The sequence below is a fragment of the Carya illinoinensis genome, chromosome 7 (genome assembly GCF_018687715.1).
Source record: "Carya illinoinensis cultivar Pawnee chromosome 7, C.illinoinensisPawnee_v1, whole genome shotgun sequence".
Classification (NCBI taxonomy): domain Eukaryota; kingdom Viridiplantae; phylum Streptophyta; class Magnoliopsida; order Fagales; family Juglandaceae; genus Carya; species Carya illinoinensis.
Genome location: NC_056758.1, coordinates 36,079,634 through 36,098,470, shown reverse-complemented (window position 1 = coordinate 36,098,470; position 18,837 = coordinate 36,079,634). Strand labels below are relative to the sequence as shown.

Below are 18,837 nucleotides of genomic sequence, written 5' to 3'. Positions count from 1 at the left end.
GGCCCAAGGCACTGTTGGGCCAACAAAATGCCCCAACAATATATAATACTCTTAACTGACCCGAGTATTATATGATAATTATAATTAAAACAGACGACGATAGCCCAATAATTGGGAAAAATGCTCAAACAGAGCTGAAAGAGCAAATCTCGTCAAGTTTTTCTTTTCTTTCTTCAAATATTCGTGAGTATTTATTTTAAATATTTTAAAAAAATAACACGAATGATTTAAAAGAAAAAAAGAAATTTTTTTTACTCTATCGCTACCAAATTCAATACTTTTGATCGATGACTCTAGTACTGTCTATATATATATATATAATAGTGAACCTCAACATGTCAAAACTCTAGATATTAATAACTTATTGAGTTATATCTTTGTGAGGATGTGAATTCATTATATGGTTATAACATATTTATAATATCCCTAATATTTCTCACACAATTGTTTTCCTTTTTATCAACATCTACTTTCCACCGTTGTCTTCTTTTTTTTTTCCGTACTGTTTTTTCAACATTTTTATCAATTTTATCAATAAAATTACTGTTTACCAAATCGAAAGAATGTTCTCTCACCGTGTTGTTAGCTTACACACCATATATACAAACTTGTGATATGGATTAAGAAACTAGGGATCCAAAGTCCTCAATAAAAATTATCATTATTGAATTCAATGTCTTTTAGCTTGACAACATTTACCTATTATTTTTATAAGGACTGTGTAGAGACTTGAGTCTCTATATCATTATTTACAATATAGAGTAAATTCGTGATTGGAAAATAAAATAGAAAAATATTAGTGATTTTATATATTATAAAAGAAATAATTTGGTGATAAAGATGTTAAAAAAAGAAAATTTAAAAATGACATAATTTGATGCGATATAAAAATATAAAATTAATCTTGTCGTAAGGCAAACTTGTAATTATCTTAATTTATCAACATAAATATTAATTCTACCGAATATGTATTCTGAATGCGTGTTTCAAAAATTTTTTTTACTTAATAATTAAGAAAGTATTTTTAAATAATATTATGATTTTTTTTATTTTTTTAAAATGTTTATAATGATTAAAAAATGCATAAAAAAAAGAAATGCAAGTTGGGGACACTTTTTCACTAGATTTGTTCGGTGGATGTAGAAGAACTCATTTATCAATTTATTTTTACGTAATTATTTGTGTCTTTGTACCACTTTTGTACCTTAGTCTTGTTTAATTGTACTTATACGGTAATAATTGAATGAAACTGAGATGAATACACGTTAATTATAAGCTCGTTGCCAAACGGTCCTAGATAGAAACCGCGGTGAGAGAGAATACGACGCGCGTAGCGCTACTCTACGACCTCTCTCTTCCATGACCTTTCTCTTTCGTTCCGCGTATATGTGTATATGTTTCCTGAGGTGGTGTGATGGAGCCTTTTCCATGCCCATGTAATATATATCATCGTCAGTAGTACGGACAAGTCCTCGTTAGATCTGTACTACACGAGACAAAACCCTCAAGAACGCGACCCGATTAGCGATAAAGGTAAATGTCGAGCGGTAGCGAGGACTTGGACGAGGACGAGCTCCTCCAAATGGCTCTCAAGGAGCAAGCGGAGCGAGATCTCAATTACCAGAGGCCTCCTGCCTCCTCCAACAACAAACAAAGGAAGCCTGTCGTCAATTACGTGCAGCCTCCTCCTCCTCCGCCCAAGAAGCCCGCCGCCCCCAATAATTCCAATTCTAGGGCTGCCGCGGCGGCGCGGAGAGTGGTGGACGAGGATGATGACTCCGAGGTCGAGATGCTCAGCATATCCAGCGGCGACGATGACTCCACCACTAGAGATCATGCTCATCATCGGCCATCCAGGGCTCGCGCTAGCTCTGCCAGGGAGGACGATGTCGCCTGGGACGGCGACGAGCCTTCTTCCTGGAAACACGTCGAAGAGGCTGAGGTTGGTCGATAATTCCCTGATTCCTTTCGCGTTTAGGATTTTGATACAGTTGTTTACTACTAACTGATGTGCTTGTCTCTTCCGAATAGTTCTTGCGATTTGCTGATTATCTTATTTTTGTTTAGCATTGAACCTTAAGAATATTGTAACGTGATTGAATAAGTGTGTGTGAGGGCATTCCTATTCAATTGGAACAAATGAACACTAGAAGGATCAATTTTTTTGATTTAGTTCACGTAATATTCGCCATTACAAAATTACTTGGACTTAAAGAACTTCAATGGACTGAATGTGGCTCAGATCAGTTCATGAGGTTAAAAATTGACTAGGAAAATCATTTTAGTGCTAAGTAGGTATGGGCCCCCGTGGATCACTGAATCATCATGGCAGTTATCCCATGCCAAACGAGAATACATCCTTCTACTGAGTTTCTTTCCTTTCCATCCCTTTCTCTCTTTTTTTTCCCCTTTCCTTGTCTATGGTACTTGTTTATCATTCTGGTGTTTTGAACATGTTGAATATATTGTGTCTTTACGTGTTAATCCGTACGACATGGTGCAAAACCATTAAACACGTCGTGCGATTTTAGCATTATTCACTATTTATTACAATCATGTACTATTTTAGTAGTGGAGCTTAAAAATAGACTAAGTTGTTGATACTTTATGGTTAGATCATATTACCAACATTAGACCTTTAAGGTGCATTAGCGACATTCTTAAAACATTGTCAAACGTGGCAACATAGGACAAAAGCTCTGATACCAATCTTATGCAAGATCTTTAATAAATTCAGGACTAGGTTAAGTTCCTTGATAACTTCTTGAAAGCTACATGGATGTTTTGATGATTAAGGATTTACGCATGGTCAGGTTATAAAAGGAATTGAATATTGAAGGAATTTGATGCTGTGTGGTATTAGAATTGTTAATTAAAGGAGAATGAAATAAGAATAGCCTAGGCAGTTGCAGTAGGGTTCCATAGGCAATCACACCCTCAATGTTTTGACTGGAATTTTGAAAACTCAATCTCTGATTACATAAAAAAGCCTTCCTATGTTATCATTTTACCAATAAGAAAAGAAACTTCATATAATATATTTTTAATCCTTATTGTAAGGAGACTGTAGTTGCTAATAACAATGAAAAGTGATTGAAGAACTCCTAAAGCAGGTGGTATAGTCCTCCAAAATAGAAAATAAGTCTCATTGGTCACTGGTACATGATACATTTTGCCAAATATTAAAATTACCAATTAAGTCTCGGCATAATAAAATTTGAGAATCAGAATTAAACCAACAGCTTCTTAACACCAATAAACAAAAAAAAAATAAAAAATGAGACAATCTATGGACAAATACTTCATAGGATTTCAGCTCAGTTCATGGCAAGTAAAAGTCATAATTTCCAATAATTTCAGTCTTAAAGTTCGGTCCTTCCGGTACTGTGCTTCAGTGGTAAAGCTGACAAAGATCATCCTCAAACACCCATAAATCATCGATAGTAGATCACCATACCATACTTTTTTTCCTAGTGTTTTCAGAGATTTTGAATGGCTGTTTTTTTTTTTTAATTATTTGAATAGAGCTTCTCTTGAATACATCCTCCATACTATGGCTGTGTCCCCCTGCACTTTTCATTGAGATTACATACATGTGAAAAAAAGGTTGTTCCTCCTAGATCTTCTAGCTGCCTGCATCGCTTGTCTAGGGAAGAGACCAAATAAAAGAGGCAAATTTATGGGTAATTATTTTTTACCAAAAGCAGGGATGCTTTGAGCCTTACTGTTTTAAAATATTTGCTGGTATTTTTATTTCTGTGTCTGCACAATTACCCCCGGCCCCCGCCCCGGTGGCGGGGGCACCCCCTGAAACTAAAAGAACCAATATTTGATGTGCACTCTGAGCATATGGATCCTGAATTGAAGATCTGAAGTTCATAATATTTAGGTATCCTCAGATTGGGTGCCTTCCAAAGTATAATGTATAATATAGTGTGCATCAGGATGCTATCTTCTCTTATAAAAATTAATTGGATAATATATGATTGCACTTCTTTGACAGCTTGCTCGTAGGGTTCGTGAAATGCGGGAGACAAGAACAGCACCTGTGGCTCAAAAATTTGAGAGAAAACCATCAGCAATTGGTAGAAAGGGGCTTACCAGTTTACAATCATTGCCTCGTGGCACGGAATGTATTGATCCACTTGGGTTAGGGTAAAAATATTCAATACAATACCTGTCTGGGATTACAGAGTCATCATTTCTTCTGGCCATTAATCTATCTTGATATTTTTTAATAGGCATTGTTTGCCATGTTGTCTCTGTTTTAATTGCTCTCCCGAATATATTTTGCAAAAATACTTATAAAAAATGTTGCAAAAATGACAGTCCTCTTTTTAATATATTGAGGCTTTACTAGTTGGCTGCTGTATCTATGTTCAGCTAGATGTATATGCATTGATGTCTAAAGGAATTTGACTTTATCTTCTTAATTGTTGAAATTGGTTATTGTTGATTTTTCATTTCAAGGCAAGACAATGTATACCGTAGAAATTATACAATAGACAATATTGTTACTGAATCAGTGGTCCAATATTTTCCTATATCAGATCAAAGTCATAGTTATATAATTGATTATCTCTTATTATTACTTTCATGTACCTGATTTTGTGCTGTTCTTACAGAATAATAGACAACAAATCATTAAGATTGATCACTGAGACAGCAGAAAGTTCTCCATCCAAGTTGGACAGAGATTATTTGGATAGTAGCCTTCGCGGTATTGCATTTTCTTTTTTGTTCAGAATATTTAATGCATAATCTGGTGCTTCATAATATATATTTGGTCATGGGAAATCACTGCACGTTTCTTTTGGTTTGTTTGTCCTATTATTTTATCATTGTCTTTTACTGAACTTATGCTCCCAATTTGCATATATGTTAGCACCCTCCTCTTCCTTTTGAGTGCAGCAAAGTCAGGAAAGTGGCTGTGTTCCAACAAGATAGGAAAATGGAACAAAGTCTTGGGAGTCTTCTCTGTGAGATTTTGGGAAATAACACATCCCACTATGGTAAAATAAGAAATTGATCCATCTTGGACCAGGAGGGATTGTCCTGGTTATTAGACCATTTGAAGCCCCACTGCCTACTGCTATAGGGAGATAATTAGATATGAAGTTTCAAAATTTATTAGTGTTGTCTTGGGTGATGGATCTAAGATCAACTTTTGGCATGTGTGATCCATAGGGAACAGCCTTTTAAGATATCTTATTTGGTTTTGTCTAGTATCGCATGTCGTTAGGATGCATTGTTTAGTGGGTTACTTGCAACTCCAAAAAAATGGAAGTATTTAGTTGGATATACTTTTTAATGGACCTATACAAAACTTGGAGGTGGATTTGGTTTTCTCTTTCTTTAAGATGTTGTACTGTCTCAAAGTGCGGCAAGGTGGCACGGATCACAAATGCTAGACTCCATCCAAAAGACACAAGTTTGAAGTGAAGCCATATTATTGGTTTTTAGACTTACCTACAAGTTTTCTGTTTTCTTACTGTATTGAGAGAGTAAAAGCCCCTTTAAGAATATCATTTATTTTTTCACTCCTGAGATTAGTTGGGACATTGTTCCTAGACACCCAGTGCCAATAAAAAAAAAAGAATATCATTTTTTTGTGGAAGACGTTATTGGAACATCATTGTGGTGGATTACTGTTGTGTTTGTAAGAAGAACGGGGAGTCCATTGCTCACCCTCTTTATTGTGAAGTGACAATAGATATATGGAGTTTGCTCTTGAAGTTGTTTGGTGTTGATAGGGTCCCTCAAAGGGTAAAATAGTTGTTGATGTGTTTTATGTGATATTGCCCTCTAGTGAAAATTAAACATTGTACTTGAGCTATACCTATTCTTATTAATATAATTTGTTATAAAAAAAAAAAAAGAAACATTGATGCGATTACTATTCTGGTATAATAAATAGAATGTAATGAAGTAAGAGGAGCATATGGGGTGGGAGCTAGGAAATGTATCAGGAACAGATGGGTAGATCTTTCCAACAATTTCAGAATTGAGGTGGGAAGGGGAACTTGAACCAGATTCTGGTCCAACATATGGTGTGGTGATATAGCCTTGAAAAATGCTTTCCCTTCACTCTATAGGATTGCATTGGACAAGGACGCTTCAGTGGCTGATAACATGGTCACTTCCGCTGGTTGGTGAGGTTTACTAGAGCTTTTATGTTTCACTTTTTGCTTATTAAAAAAAAAAAAGGTTTACTAGAGCTGTCCAGGATTGGGAGGTTGGTGACATTACAGAACTTTACACGGCACTTTACGCACTGAACCTAAAAGCTGAAGGGGAGAACTGGTCGCGTTGGAAGCATACCGGAAACAACAACTTCTTGGTCAGATCCTTCTACAAGGTTTTGTTGCTGCATTCTTCTATTGCTTTCCCTTGGAAGAGTATTTGGAGGAGTTATGTTCTGCTTAATGTTGCTTTTTTTTAGCTGGCTGGCCTCTCATGGGAAAATATTGACTATTGATAAGCTAAGAAAGCGTGGATTCCTAATAATGGATTGGTGCTTTGTGTGTAAAATGAAGTGGTCAAGGCTTTATGGGACGATATCTTCTCTAGGCTTGGCATTGTTGCTTGGGTCATGCCTAGGAAGGTGGCTGATTTATTGTTATGCTGGAGAGGAATTCAGGGTAATCATCAAATAGTGGCTGTTTTGGAAGATGGTGCCTCTATGTTTAATGTGGTGTACTTGGAACGAAAGGAATGGTCGCTGCTTTGACAATAGGGAACGGTTGTTGGAAGGGTTTAGGGACTTTTTCTACCATACATTGTTACTTTGGGCTTCAGCCATTGTATTTAATGGGGCTAGCCTTAATGACTTTTATGCTGATTTTCACAGCATTTAGCTTGTAATTAGGTTCACCTTTTGTATACTTTCTATGTACCAGTGCTATGCTTAATTACGTAATTAATAAAATTTCTTACTTATAAAATAAAAAATAAAAAGAAAGAGATTGTAATGCACACTAATGTTGAGGGGAAAACAGTGACTTTACTTTCCCTCTGTTTTGTATTGACTTGGATTATTTATCCTGGTTGCTCCATGTTGTGTCACATAAGTTAGGTTGATGAATTTTCCCTTTATTGCAGAGAAGTTGATGTACTTCTCTGATAAATTTGATGCAAAGCTGTTTCTATCCCGAATACACCAAGATACAAGTGCAGCAGATTTGGAGGCTGGTGCTCTTGCTTTGAAGAATGATCTCCAAGGAAGGACTGAAAAGAGAAAACAATTGGTTAAAGACAATTTTGACTGCTTCGTGTCTTGCAAAACCACAATTGATGGTATGCCTCCATCATGTCACATGGTTTTCTGGTGTTAATTTTTAAGTTGATAGCAAAGTTTTCAGGCTCCCGTTTTACGCCTGCATTATCTGTATGTAAAGCTTAAATCCTATATATTGGGTGTAAGTGAAATGCTTATTGGTTTTGATGTGGAGAATTCAAATTATTGTACCAGATATTGAGTCAAAGTTGAAACGGATCGAAGAAGATCCTGAAGGTTCAGGGACATCTCATTTGTTTAATTGCATCAAAGGTGTAAGTTTGCAAGCTAATCGTGCTTTTCAGCCTCTCTTTGAGAGACAGGTTTGTAACATTTGGATTTTTATTTGAGTGGAAGTTTGGCCCTGCTGATGCAATACCGATCACAAATGTTTGCTTGAATTGCTCTACTGCAGGCTCAAGCTGAGAAGATCAGGTCTGTCCAAGGAATGCTACAGAGGTTTCGAACATTATTTAACTTGCCAAGTACAATTCGTGGGAGCATTAGTAAGGGTGAATATGATTTGGCGGTTAGAGAATACAAGAAGACGAAGTCAATTGCTCTGCCATCTCATGTATAGAAATATTTATATTTATCTAGTGATTTTATAAGCACTGAATAATTTGTCAAAATCCAATTTTCATACGTTTGTAAATTCAGAGATCTTGAGCATACACAAGTCTTTATCAATGGACGTATATTTTTTCAGTTTGCATTTTCATTACTGGACAAGATGCTTGACTGGCTTTATACAGCATGACTTGTCATTTTTAAAATTTTATTCAACTTCGAGGCGGATATTTTATTGCATAATATGTTCTAAAATGAAGGTTTGGCTTCTCATTTTTAAAACTATTTAACCAATAAGAAGAGTTAGTTGTAGTATGATTTTTAGGGGTTTAGGGAGTTCCTTGGCCCTCTATCCATTTTTGAAAGATTTTCTTCATCATCGATTGAATCATTCTTGAGAGTCAATATTTATTTTATCATCAATCCAATCAACCTTTCTTTTTATTGTTTTTCCTCTCTCTTAATATATCCATAAACCTGTATGACTTGTATGCCTCATATTTCTTGAAAACTGATTCAATTATAAATCACATTTTTAATGTTTTTTATTTTAAATACATATAAGTCTTTTTTCTGATTTAATCATGAATGTTGTAACTTGTAAGCACTAACATCTATGTTAACTTCCATACAAGCCTCTTCATCTTAGATCTAATTTGATAAGTTTTGTTGTAATTTTATTTCCCATGTGTAATATCAGTGTCTTGAGATTTACCGTGGAAGCAACTGATTCCATCCTAGAAATTATTTCAGGCAAAACAAACGTTATCAATATTTGTATTCCTGTAGCTATCATGGGCTTGACAAAGTTCTTTTTCTGCTGAAGTAAATATTCTTTATTTTATGAGTTACTTTCAGGTGGGAGTTCTAAAACGGGTTCTTGAAGAGGTTGAGAAAGTGATGCACGAGTTCAAAAGCATGCTTTACAAGTCCATGGAAGATCCACAAATAGACCTCACAAACGTAAGCTTGTTTTGTACACTAGCATTTTTTGAGTGTGTCAGTCATGCTGAATTGGAAGCAATAAAATTAGAAATAACCGAGGCCTTCTACTTGTGCTTGGACATAATTTGTAGTGATTATATTTTAAAGTTAAAATTTTTGGATTATTAATACGTATAATACTAGTTCCATAAGACCGGTGTATAGATACTACACAGTTTTGCCAGACCATTATGGCATCTGGGTAATGTTAAAAAGTTATATGCAAGGCATCTAGGTGATGTTTAAAAAAATCATATGCGAGTGTTAGAGTAAAATGTGTCAGCTGAGAATTCTCAAGTGGCGAAGGTCACATGAATCTACTTTGTTACCATGATAATTAATCATAAATGCTCAAAAATTGTTTTGCTTGTCGTGATTTTAATTAGATTTTGATGAATTGGTCCTCTTGGTTGTTGGCCTATGTGACATGCATGTTTTGAATCCAATATGTAGTTAATATACTGATCATATGCCTACTTATCAATTTATTTATTGGCAGCTACTAAAAAACGTTTCTGATTATATGCTTCATATTCATCTCTCACCTCTATATAATCTTGATCTGCAAAGTCACGTCTTGTGGCCTTTCATTTTGTGTCTACTGAGAGTTCTCAATGTTTCTTGTAGCTTGAAAACACTGTGAGGCTGTTGTTGGAGTTGGAACCTGAGTCGGATCCTGTTTGGCATTATCTAAGTATACAAGTAAGCGAAGTCCTAGCTGTCCCGTGGTTTTCAAACTTCTTTATATTCTTATGTTCTTTTAGCGTGTTTATTGAATACCAATGTTATTTATATTGATTTTTTTAATGTTATTTGCTTCAATGAAGAAATCAGTGATACCATATATATGGTTGAAGTTTTGCCTTTGTTACTTTGTTCAATGAAGGCTTATGTTCTTTGACTAGCATCTAGCCACTATTAAGTTTCCCCTTGGCTGTTTTCCAACAAAGTAAAAAGAAAGGAAAAAAAAAAAAAAAACTGAAGAGCCAACATGAGCCTTAATACTTCTGGTGAAAATTGTCCTAATATATTGCGATTGAAAGATCAACTTGCTGAATAGTTTGTGTTGTCCTTTGCCAGAATCACAGAATTCGAGGTTTGCTTGAGAAGTGCACCTTAGATCATGAGGCAAACATGGAAACTTTGCATAATGAGATTCGTGAAAGAGCTCTGTCCAACGCAAAGTGGAGGGAGATTCAGCAGGCCTTTAATCAGTCTGTAAGTTTAACTGTTAGAACAATCATCTTATATTAGTATTGGAGCAAATAAATTATTTAGTGCTTATGGGCTATGCCTATTTCATTCATATCAATAATGTTTATCTCTTACTTATAAAAAAAAAAAAAAAATTAATGCTTGATACTGATGTTATGCTTTGTTTTTCAACCATCAGTCAGATGTTGACTATTCTCTTACCCTTGGAGACACCAATCTTCCGGTAGATTCTCAGCCAGTAGACTTCGCCAGTGAAGAAGTTGATGCCCTTAGAGGAAGGTATATACGCAGATTAACTGCTGTACTTACCCATCACATACCCGCCTTCTGGAAAGTAGCACTTTCTGTTTTCAGTGGGAAATTTGCAAAGGTATTTGGAGCATTTTGTTACTTTAAAGGCTTTCTGTTTAAATTGGAATCTAATTGTATTGTAATTTCCAGCAGAATTAGGTTTGAATGATTGCATGACATTTTATCTCATACTTTATCTGAAATAATTACTTTTCTTCTTGGTTCTTTTGTCTTTTTTGCATCTTTTTGGTTTCAATTTGTTTGGCATTATGTCGCTCTTGTATATGTCCCATGTACAAGGGCTATGCTTATCATTCTCATCAGTAAAATTCCTTGTTTACTGATAAAACAAAAATGTTTGCTGATGCATCAGTATGCAAAAGATGCAGTTTCTAATATGTGATTCTGGTTTATTATGGTTACTCAAGTCTTGAAGCACTGAAAGTCTATTGATGGTCTAATCTCATTCAAATTTATAAGTGACTGAAAGACTACTACATCTTTAACAAGTAAAAACCTATCTGAAAATAAGAAAAATTAATGTGGAAACCTCATGCGATTGGACATTTTACCAGATAGCTCAATACAAAATCCTTAAAAGTTGAAACACTTGCAGACATCTAGGCTCTATACAAGTCAACAATTTATTTTTACCAGATATCTATTGATGGTCTAATCCTTTCAAAGTGCAAGATGCAGCTATCAAAATATGCACAAATATTAAAAGATGGAGGAAAGTAGTAGAGATAAAGCTAACAAAAGGTTAAGTTTTCTATGCGAACTGAAAAATGAGCAAGAGGGAGGAAAATTTCTTGTGAAGCTCCATACTTTCCTAACGTCAATATCATTAGAGGCATTTGAACAAATGACTCAATTGAAGGAGTCACCAGATTGCTAGGCAGCAGGCAGGAAATTTGTTGTGGAACTGTGGCACTTAATTATGGTGAATATCATTGAAAACATCTGAACAATTTAGTAAAAAAATTGAGTTACTGCAGTGTGTAACAACCTGGAGAGGGGTCACAACTCAAATAAGTCATATAGAAAGCTAATCCGAAAAACTTGTTACAGTTATTATATGTAATCATCAGTGATAGACTAGAGTTTTGTTGTTTTTGTTTTTCTTCTGTTTTTTACTGAGTATTGATGCTCACTTATATGTGATATTCTTTTACGCCTTCATCCATTTGAAATTTGTGCCTGCTTGAGCTGCTTGAATATGTGAAAGTATATCACACAATGTAGGGTTATTACTTGGTAGTTTTTAGACCTTTTGTAGTAACAACCGCAGTTTGTAGTTGTTATGACTAAAATTTTCTTGATTTTGGTTTTATTTGAAGATTTTTTCTCCCTGCCATTTTTATATTTAATTAAAGATCCTGTTATCTCTTCATCTCTTTTCTGTTGGATGATTTTATTGTTCACTTTGATTCCCGGTCTTATTTTTTGTCATCCCAGGTTTCCACTGATTCGAGTACCAACTCTTCAGCAAATAAAACTGAGGAAAAAGTTGGAGATGTGAAGTACTCAAGTCATTCTCTTGACGAAGTTTCTGGAATGATACGGAGTACGATATCTGTGTATGAGGTCAAAGTGAGTATGCTGGCTGAACCATTTATGTCCTTCTGCATTGGATTGAAGTGTTAGATTAATGAGCTACTTCGACTGTTGTGGGGTTGGATATGGAGGATAGTTTTTCATAGTCTAGTCTGATATTGCTGATAAGAGATTGTTTCCTCTCTGGTTCTACTCTCTGGTACTATTGAGTAATAGCAAGTTTTTATATTTCAGCTGAAGCCATAATTGGTTTCAGAATTTTATTAATATAATTCCATGTCTAGCTTTCTGTTCAGCCCATGTATTTGGCAGTGGTTCAAAACAAACATACTGTTGATGCAGGTTCTCAACACATTTCGTGATCTTGAAGAGTCAAATATTCTGCGGTCATACATGAGTGATGCTATAAAGGAAATATCTAAAGCATGCCAAGCTTTTGAAGTCAAGGAGTCGGCTCCTCCTATTGCTGGTATCCAGGCTGTCTCTTAAGCAGCAATACATTGACTTCTCAAAATTATGCTGATATTTTTCTTCTTTATGCAATAGTTATGGCACTACGAACGATTCATTTGGAGATTGTGAAGATTTACATTCTGAGGCTTTGTTCATGGATGCGTGTATCAATTGAAGAGATATCAAAAGATGAAACATGGGTCCCTGTATCAATTCTTGAAAGGAATAAATCTCCTTACACAATCTCTTTCTTGCCTCTAGGATTTCGTTCGATTATGGCTTCAGCGATGGATCAGATCAATTTGTAAGTCTCTTGTGCATCTTATTGCTCAATCTTTGTTAGCTTCCTTGCAACCTCTTAGTCTACAGAACTTCCTAAGTTACCTTGGAGGAATTCAAGCAACTTTTCATTCAAGGAGAGTGGGTTATCAGGCTCAATTTATCAACCCACCTCAAAGGAAAAAAGGATCTTGTAGAGCTGGATTGCCATGCAATGTGGAGGAGGTCGGGATATGGATTCCCAATTTCATCTTAATAAAAAAATACATTTTGCAAGAGAAATGGGAAAAATAATTAGCCAGCCTTGACATTACGATGGTAGTTAGTTGCGACTGGATGTCTGGAAGAAATGGAACATCACAATTAGAGCAATTATGATACATAGGGAGATACTGAGATATTGGGGATAATATGTGATTGCATGTGAAGTTATAATTATTTTAATATAATGGTGATTGAAAGGTGCACTTCAATTCTGAAGAATTAACAAATTATTGTAATTTGAAGATGAGTTCATTCTATGACTACAGTCCTTGTCTCTGTCTCATTATTTCTTACTTCAGGTTGATTCAATCTTTAAGGAGTGAGGCTGCAAAGTCTGAAGATATGTTTATTCAACTTCAAGAAACTCAAGAATCTGTTAGGCTTGCATTTTTGAACTGCTTCCTTGATTTTGCTGGTATGATGGATGATCTCAACCTTATGTTTGTGAGTTTACTTTTAAAAGATGTTCTGTTATGGTACTTTCTGCAACATTAATCAGGCTATCTGGAGCGCAATGGAAGTGATGTCATCCAAAAAAGATCAAGCAAAGAAATCCCACATGATGGATATTCTCATGGATTGGAAGAAAAACTTTCATCTGATCTCCCTGGTGGGGTTGTTGATCCACATCAACAGTTGTTGGTAGTCTTAAGTAATATTGGATATTGCAAAGATGAACTTTCTCACGAGTTGTACAACAAGTACAAATATATCTGGCTGTTGTCTAGGTTGGTGCTCAATTATTTGTCCAGTATTCCAAAGTGGAGAAATCTTTGATTATCATACATGGATTTACGTTGCATTGCTTATTTGTAATTGTGAACTCGATTAGATGCATGCCACTATGCAGACTCCAATAAGCTGATAGCCTAGCCCTGCCTGGCAGATAATGATCTTTTGTGAGTTAGTATGTCAGCGTGATTGTCCCATGCTTGTTGGTTTGTATTGACTGTGCGTACATTGTGAGATCAAGTAATTATCTTGCCTGATTTATCAAAAAAAAAAAAGAAAAGGTAATTATCTTGCCTGAATGGTTGCATGATATTCTTCTCTGGATTGAAGGGTATTAGTTTTTTAATTGTCAATGGGAAAAAGGCAGCGTTTCAACAATCTTCAAAATGAGAGACCAACAAACCACAAGGGTTTGGCCTAATGTCTTTTTCAGCTTGGTTCAGATGCCTTGGGAAGCATTGGCCCAAGTTTGCCTCAACCTATAGGGATTTATGTTAGTAATTTCCCAATGCACGTGGAACAGGGAACCACATATGCCTCTTGGAAAAGGAGAAGCTGCGATCCCAAATCAATTGATTGGTTGCATTGGTTGCCTCGTGCTGTAGCTTTTATTTTGGGTAGTTGTTTTGACTATTACATCTGGTGTTCCTTCTATCTTCAGGGACAAAGATGAAGAGGACAATGACATACAAGATCTAGTGATGTCTTTCTCTGGTCTTGAGGAGAAGGTCCTTTCCCAGTATACTTTTGCGAAGGTATAGATAACATGCTTCGTCAATTTGTATAAAAAAGTTTTTTGCCCCCTGCACAAGACAATAAACGCAATAAAAGATGGTTCTCGTCATATTATCTTGTAGCATTTCACTGCACTTGTTACCTGGTGAGTTGGAAAATGTAGTTCACAAATGAAAATATGTTACCACCTATGTGGATGTAAGAACATCCAAAGGTCCTACATGCAAGGAGTCTTTTGAAACTGCATAAAGAAGAGAAGATAAAATTCACTGAGTTTCTGATGAAGATCATATTTCCTCTGCATTGCTAGAGATTGATCAGATGACAAAAAATTATCTGAACAATCAAATCCCGCCATGGGAACTGTTCTACACCATCGCTGTACAGTACATGTAGCTAATTTGCATGGTTCCAAATCTTCCAGAATATAACCTTCTTTTTAAATTCTATGACTGGCTACATTTTGTTTTTGTTTATTGATAACTGAATTTATTTAGCTGCAAAGGGCTAATTAGATGGTCTAAAATCATTGGTTCTTCCTTTTTTCACTTTTGTCCATATAAGATCTAGATAGCCTGGGTGTTCTTTTTTTCCCCTTTTTATCCCAGATATGGTCACATGGCACTTAGTGTAGGAGCAAGTTGTTACTGGAGATCTGAAAGATCTGGACGGAGTGTATGATTTATTTTGATTAGAAAATTTTTGGGGGTAAAAACAGGATGGAACTCCTTTCTTGCTGGAACTTTTTGTGCACAATGTTCAAGTTGATGTGGATTATCTTTAAAATTTTTGCACTTTTTCTTTCATTGAATTTATCCTCATTGTGTCCTCCCCCATCAGGCAAATTTGATCAGAACAGCAGCTGTGAACTATTTGTTGGATTCTGGCATTCAGTGGGGAGCAGCACCTGCAGTCAAAGTAAGAAACAAGTGAACTTACTAATTATAATAAAGTAGTTTTGTATATTTTTCTTTTTTGCCTAACTTTCTTAGGCAAACATTGGTGTCCCCAAAATAGAATTATTAAATGCTGGTTTCTGGCAGGGTGTGCGTGATGCAGCTGTGGAGTTACTGCATACCATGGTAGCTGTTCACGCAGAGGTACTCAATACATGCACTCTGGGGTATTTGTCCTTTTTTTCTAATATATGTTTTCCTTGTTCACGTCTTTTAGCTTGATCTTGAAAATTGAATTTATACTTTACTTGCTTAACTTTGCTGTTTAGTTTCATGTTACTGCAAAGGCTATATTACCATAAAATTATGAAATGTTTACTTCCTGAATGATCACATACAAGTTTATTGCAGGTTTTTGCTGGTGCTAAGCGCCTCTTGGACAAGACACTCGGTATTCTTGTGGAAGGACTGATTGATACTTTCCTCAGCCTTTTCCATGAAAACAAAACCAAAGATCTTAGGTCACTTGATGCAAATGGTTTCTGTCAACTCATGCTTGAGGTAATACATGGTGTTCTACTTTCTTTACTGAAGTCCTAAATCAAACTGCTGGTTTCTTAAATTTCACATGGCTGTAATAATGCACAACAACAAATATAGTTATTTCAATTCTTGGGTCTTTGGAGGAATGATGTTCTTTTAGCAAGTACTCTTTTAAACTTGATTACTTGTCAAACAAAAACAGAAAAGAAACCATGCCTCACGTGTCACAGAAATTATAGTGTTTTACTTCACTTCAGTGGTTCCATTCAAATTGTGACTAAGACTCACTAACCATTTTAAGATACCTTCAACCACCTCTTTTGCCCTCTTTTTGTTAGTGGGTTAGCGATGCACGCTGTGGGTTTTAAGACCATGATCTCACCTTCCCATGGAGGAGCTCATTGGTTAAATGGTTAATTATTTCCTGTGTATCTTCTGCAGCTTGAATATTTCGAGACTGTATTGAATCCATATTTTACACCTGATGCAAGGGAGTCGCTGAAGTCTTTGCAAGGGGTGCTTCTGGAGAAAGCTACTGAGAGCATGACTGAGGCTGTGGAAAATCCAGGGCATAACCGCCGACCAACCCGTGGGAGTGAAGATGCACTTACAGACGATAGACAGCAAGGGATGACTGTGTCACCTGACGACCTGATTGTAAGAAACTTCTACTCTTGTATTTTCTTCTTTTAGTATGCCTAACACAGGAGAATGCTTTGAACAAATTGACTCTATCAGGGTACAAGCACGCCCTAATGGATTTAAAAGTATAGATTGCTTGATTATCATGCACAAATGACAAAGGCAATAACGGTAGCATGAGATCTTTGGAATTTAAACCTGGGTTCTTATTGCTTATAAATGGGCGTCTTGAATTAGCTTAACGGCAGAAGCAATGTTTCTTTGTTGCTGCATTTTAATTTTTAATTTTAGTTATTATAATTGTTTTTAGTTATATTATCCATCAGGGTCTTGATTTAGTACGGCGGAAGCAATGTTTATCCATTGCAGCATTGTTATTCTCGATTTTAGTTATTATATATATAAAAAAAGAGTTGGGTGTTGGATATTCAATCTTCATTAATTGGTCTGTTTCTTTTATGGCTTTAGGCTCTTGCACAGCAGTACAGTTCTGAGGTACTCGAAGCAGAGCTTGAGAGAACTCGTATCAACACAGCATGCTTTGTGGAGTCAATTCCATTAGACTCGGTTCCAGAACCTGCAAAATCTGCTTATGCTTCTTTCAGGGGACCATTAGATTCTCCCAGCAAAAATTACAGAGGCACACATGTCACCGGATCACCAAGTTTCTCCCGACATAGACGCCGATGAAAATATGTTTCAAAACCTCTTATTCTTGTTTATTATATTTCGCTGTCTCACGTGTATGTGCAAGTTTTGTATTGTAGTTCATCCGTCGAATTGAATGAAATCCATATTCTTTCAATTTGTATTTCCCCTATGATCTACTACTGCCTTTTTCCCCCTTTTAATTTTTTTTTTTTTCTTTCTCCAATTTTTTTGGCTTTTACTTTTGACAGACAGCATTACATTGTTTGTATGTTGCTTGTGCCATAAATATAGCATTTTTGAAGGCCATGTTAATAAAGGACCTTAATTAGTTTGATCGTTTACTTTGAGTAGGTTATTTTTCTGATAAGTGTTTTTATCCTTGAATTCGGAGAGGGTCATGTTTTGACTTGGCTTTGGTTAGTTGTTTTTATGTTAGTCAGGTATTCTAATTATTCATATAAAGGTTTTCAAATATAATTATTTATAACTAATTTTAATCCTTTTCATAATTTTGTTATGGAGTCCGGAAAAAAAATTCTTCTATTTACTCTCAAAATTATAATAGATAGATAAGAATAGAGTAATATCATATAAAGTCATCCAAGTCAAATTGGGTCAACTATGCAAATTTGATTATTTTATATGGATTCTAAATTTTTCTATTTTTTCAAAGAAAAAATATAGGACTTGTTCATTATAGGACTCTACAAATTATTTTTCATGATAATTTTAATTGATAAAGAGTTATTTTCAAATTGTTGTATAAAACATATTATCCACACCATCTAAATGGTAAAATTAATTTGATGCGTAAGATTTAAATTTTAAAATTAATCTTTAAATTTATATTAAGTTATGGAAGCATTTTATTAAGTATGCTTTAGACTAAAATATAATTTTCTTTAACGAGATTTTAAAACCAAGATGTATCTCTGGTATTCCGAAAAAAAATGATGCATCTCTGGGAAGGTCGTTGACTCGTTATCTATCACTGTCAGGATAATGCTCGGACTGAGGACTAGCATTTGCTTCTCTATATATCATCAAAATCATATCTTTTGAAGATTAATTTTATATATTAAAAAAAATTTCATATTAGATTATGTATCTTTGAACCAAATGATAATAAAATATTATAATTTTTAAAATTTTATTTTTTTATATATATATTTTACGATTAGCATCCACTTTATATTATCAACTTAATATAAATTTTATATATCAAAATTATCTTAATATAAACTATACAAAGTTGATTTCAATAGGTATGAGAAAAAAACAGTAAAATAATGTTTGAAGACTGAATAGTATTTTTTTAAATTTAAAAAAAAAATACTATTTATAGGTATGTAAAAATTTAAAAATGCATAAGTCAATATAGATAAATTTAAAGGGATATTATTCAATTTTAAAAATGAAGATAAAAATGCATAAGTCAATGCTAGTGCTAGATGGGTATGGAACAGTGTAGTTTACTTTTTTATTTTTTAAAGCATATGTATATGTTTTTTTTAAATTATTTAAATAAAACAAAATTTTTTTTTTAAATACTAACAAATTTTGCTACGTACAAGTAAAATTGCGTATTAATTTGCGTATCAATACTTATTTCTTCATATTTAAAATTTAAATTAACACTATTTTTAATAAAATTTATTTTTTAACAAATTATAATAAATTAATACGTATATTAATATGTATTTATATTTGTAACTAAATTTTTTCAATACTAATATACAATTTTTCAGT

The 18,837-nt window shown here is 34.6% G+C and overlaps 1 protein-coding gene and 1 long non-coding RNA gene across 5 annotated transcripts; both read left to right on the top strand.

Moving 5' to 3' along the window:
- Positions 1-1,295: 1,295 nt before the first annotated feature.
- On the top strand, positions 1,296-17,429 carry LOC122315412 (exocyst complex component SEC5A-like). 4 transcript variants are annotated; one of them, XR_006244026.1, is made up of 21 exons: positions 1,297-1,942; positions 4,004-4,155; positions 4,626-4,720; positions 7,102-7,296; positions 7,472-7,599; positions 7,692-7,850; positions 8,705-8,809; positions 9,458-9,532; positions 9,911-10,048; positions 10,224-10,415; positions 11,795-11,929; positions 12,236-12,362; positions 12,440-12,650; positions 13,189-13,304; positions 13,389-13,617; positions 14,283-14,376; positions 15,197-15,274; positions 15,400-15,456; positions 15,664-15,813; positions 16,287-16,452; positions 16,906-17,054. XR_006244026.1 is itself a non-coding variant. In XM_043131287.1 (21 exons), exons 1-21 carry the CDS (start codon positions 1,538-1,540, stop codon positions 17,125-17,127), a joined length of 3,279 nt encoding a protein of 1,092 aa, XP_042987221.1. In that variant the 5' UTR covers positions 1,298-1,537; the 3' UTR covers positions 17,128-17,429. The 4 variants fall into 4 exon arrangements, 1 of the variants encoding a protein (XP_042987221.1); XM_043131287.1 differs by having other exon boundaries at positions 1,298-1,942; positions 16,237-16,452; positions 16,906-17,429; XR_006244028.1 differs by lacking the exon at positions 16,906-17,054 and having other exon boundaries at positions 1,296-1,942; positions 15,400-15,479; positions 16,287-16,401.
- On the top strand, positions 4,727-7,041 carry LOC122315413. Its single transcript, XR_006244029.1, has 2 exons — positions 4,727-6,358; positions 6,443-7,041. It is a non-coding gene; the product is annotated as an uncharacterized LOC122315413 (long non-coding RNA).
- Positions 17,430-18,837: the final 1,408 nt, after the last annotated feature.

Bases quoted from the DNA above. Each gene is read 5' to 3' on its own strand.
- LOC122315412 (XM_043131287.1), top strand. From the start codon at position 1,538: ATGTCGAGCGGTAGCGAGGACTTGGACGAGGACGAGCTCCTCCAAATG. The intron at 10,049-10,223 runs GTAAGTTTAACT...TTCAACCATCAG, and splicing joins AGCAGGCCTTTAATCAGTCT to TCAGATGTTGACTATTCTCT. The intron at 13,618-14,282 runs GTTGGTGCTCAA...TTCTATCTTCAG, and splicing joins TATATCTGGCTGTTGTCTAG to GGACAAAGATGAAGAGGACA.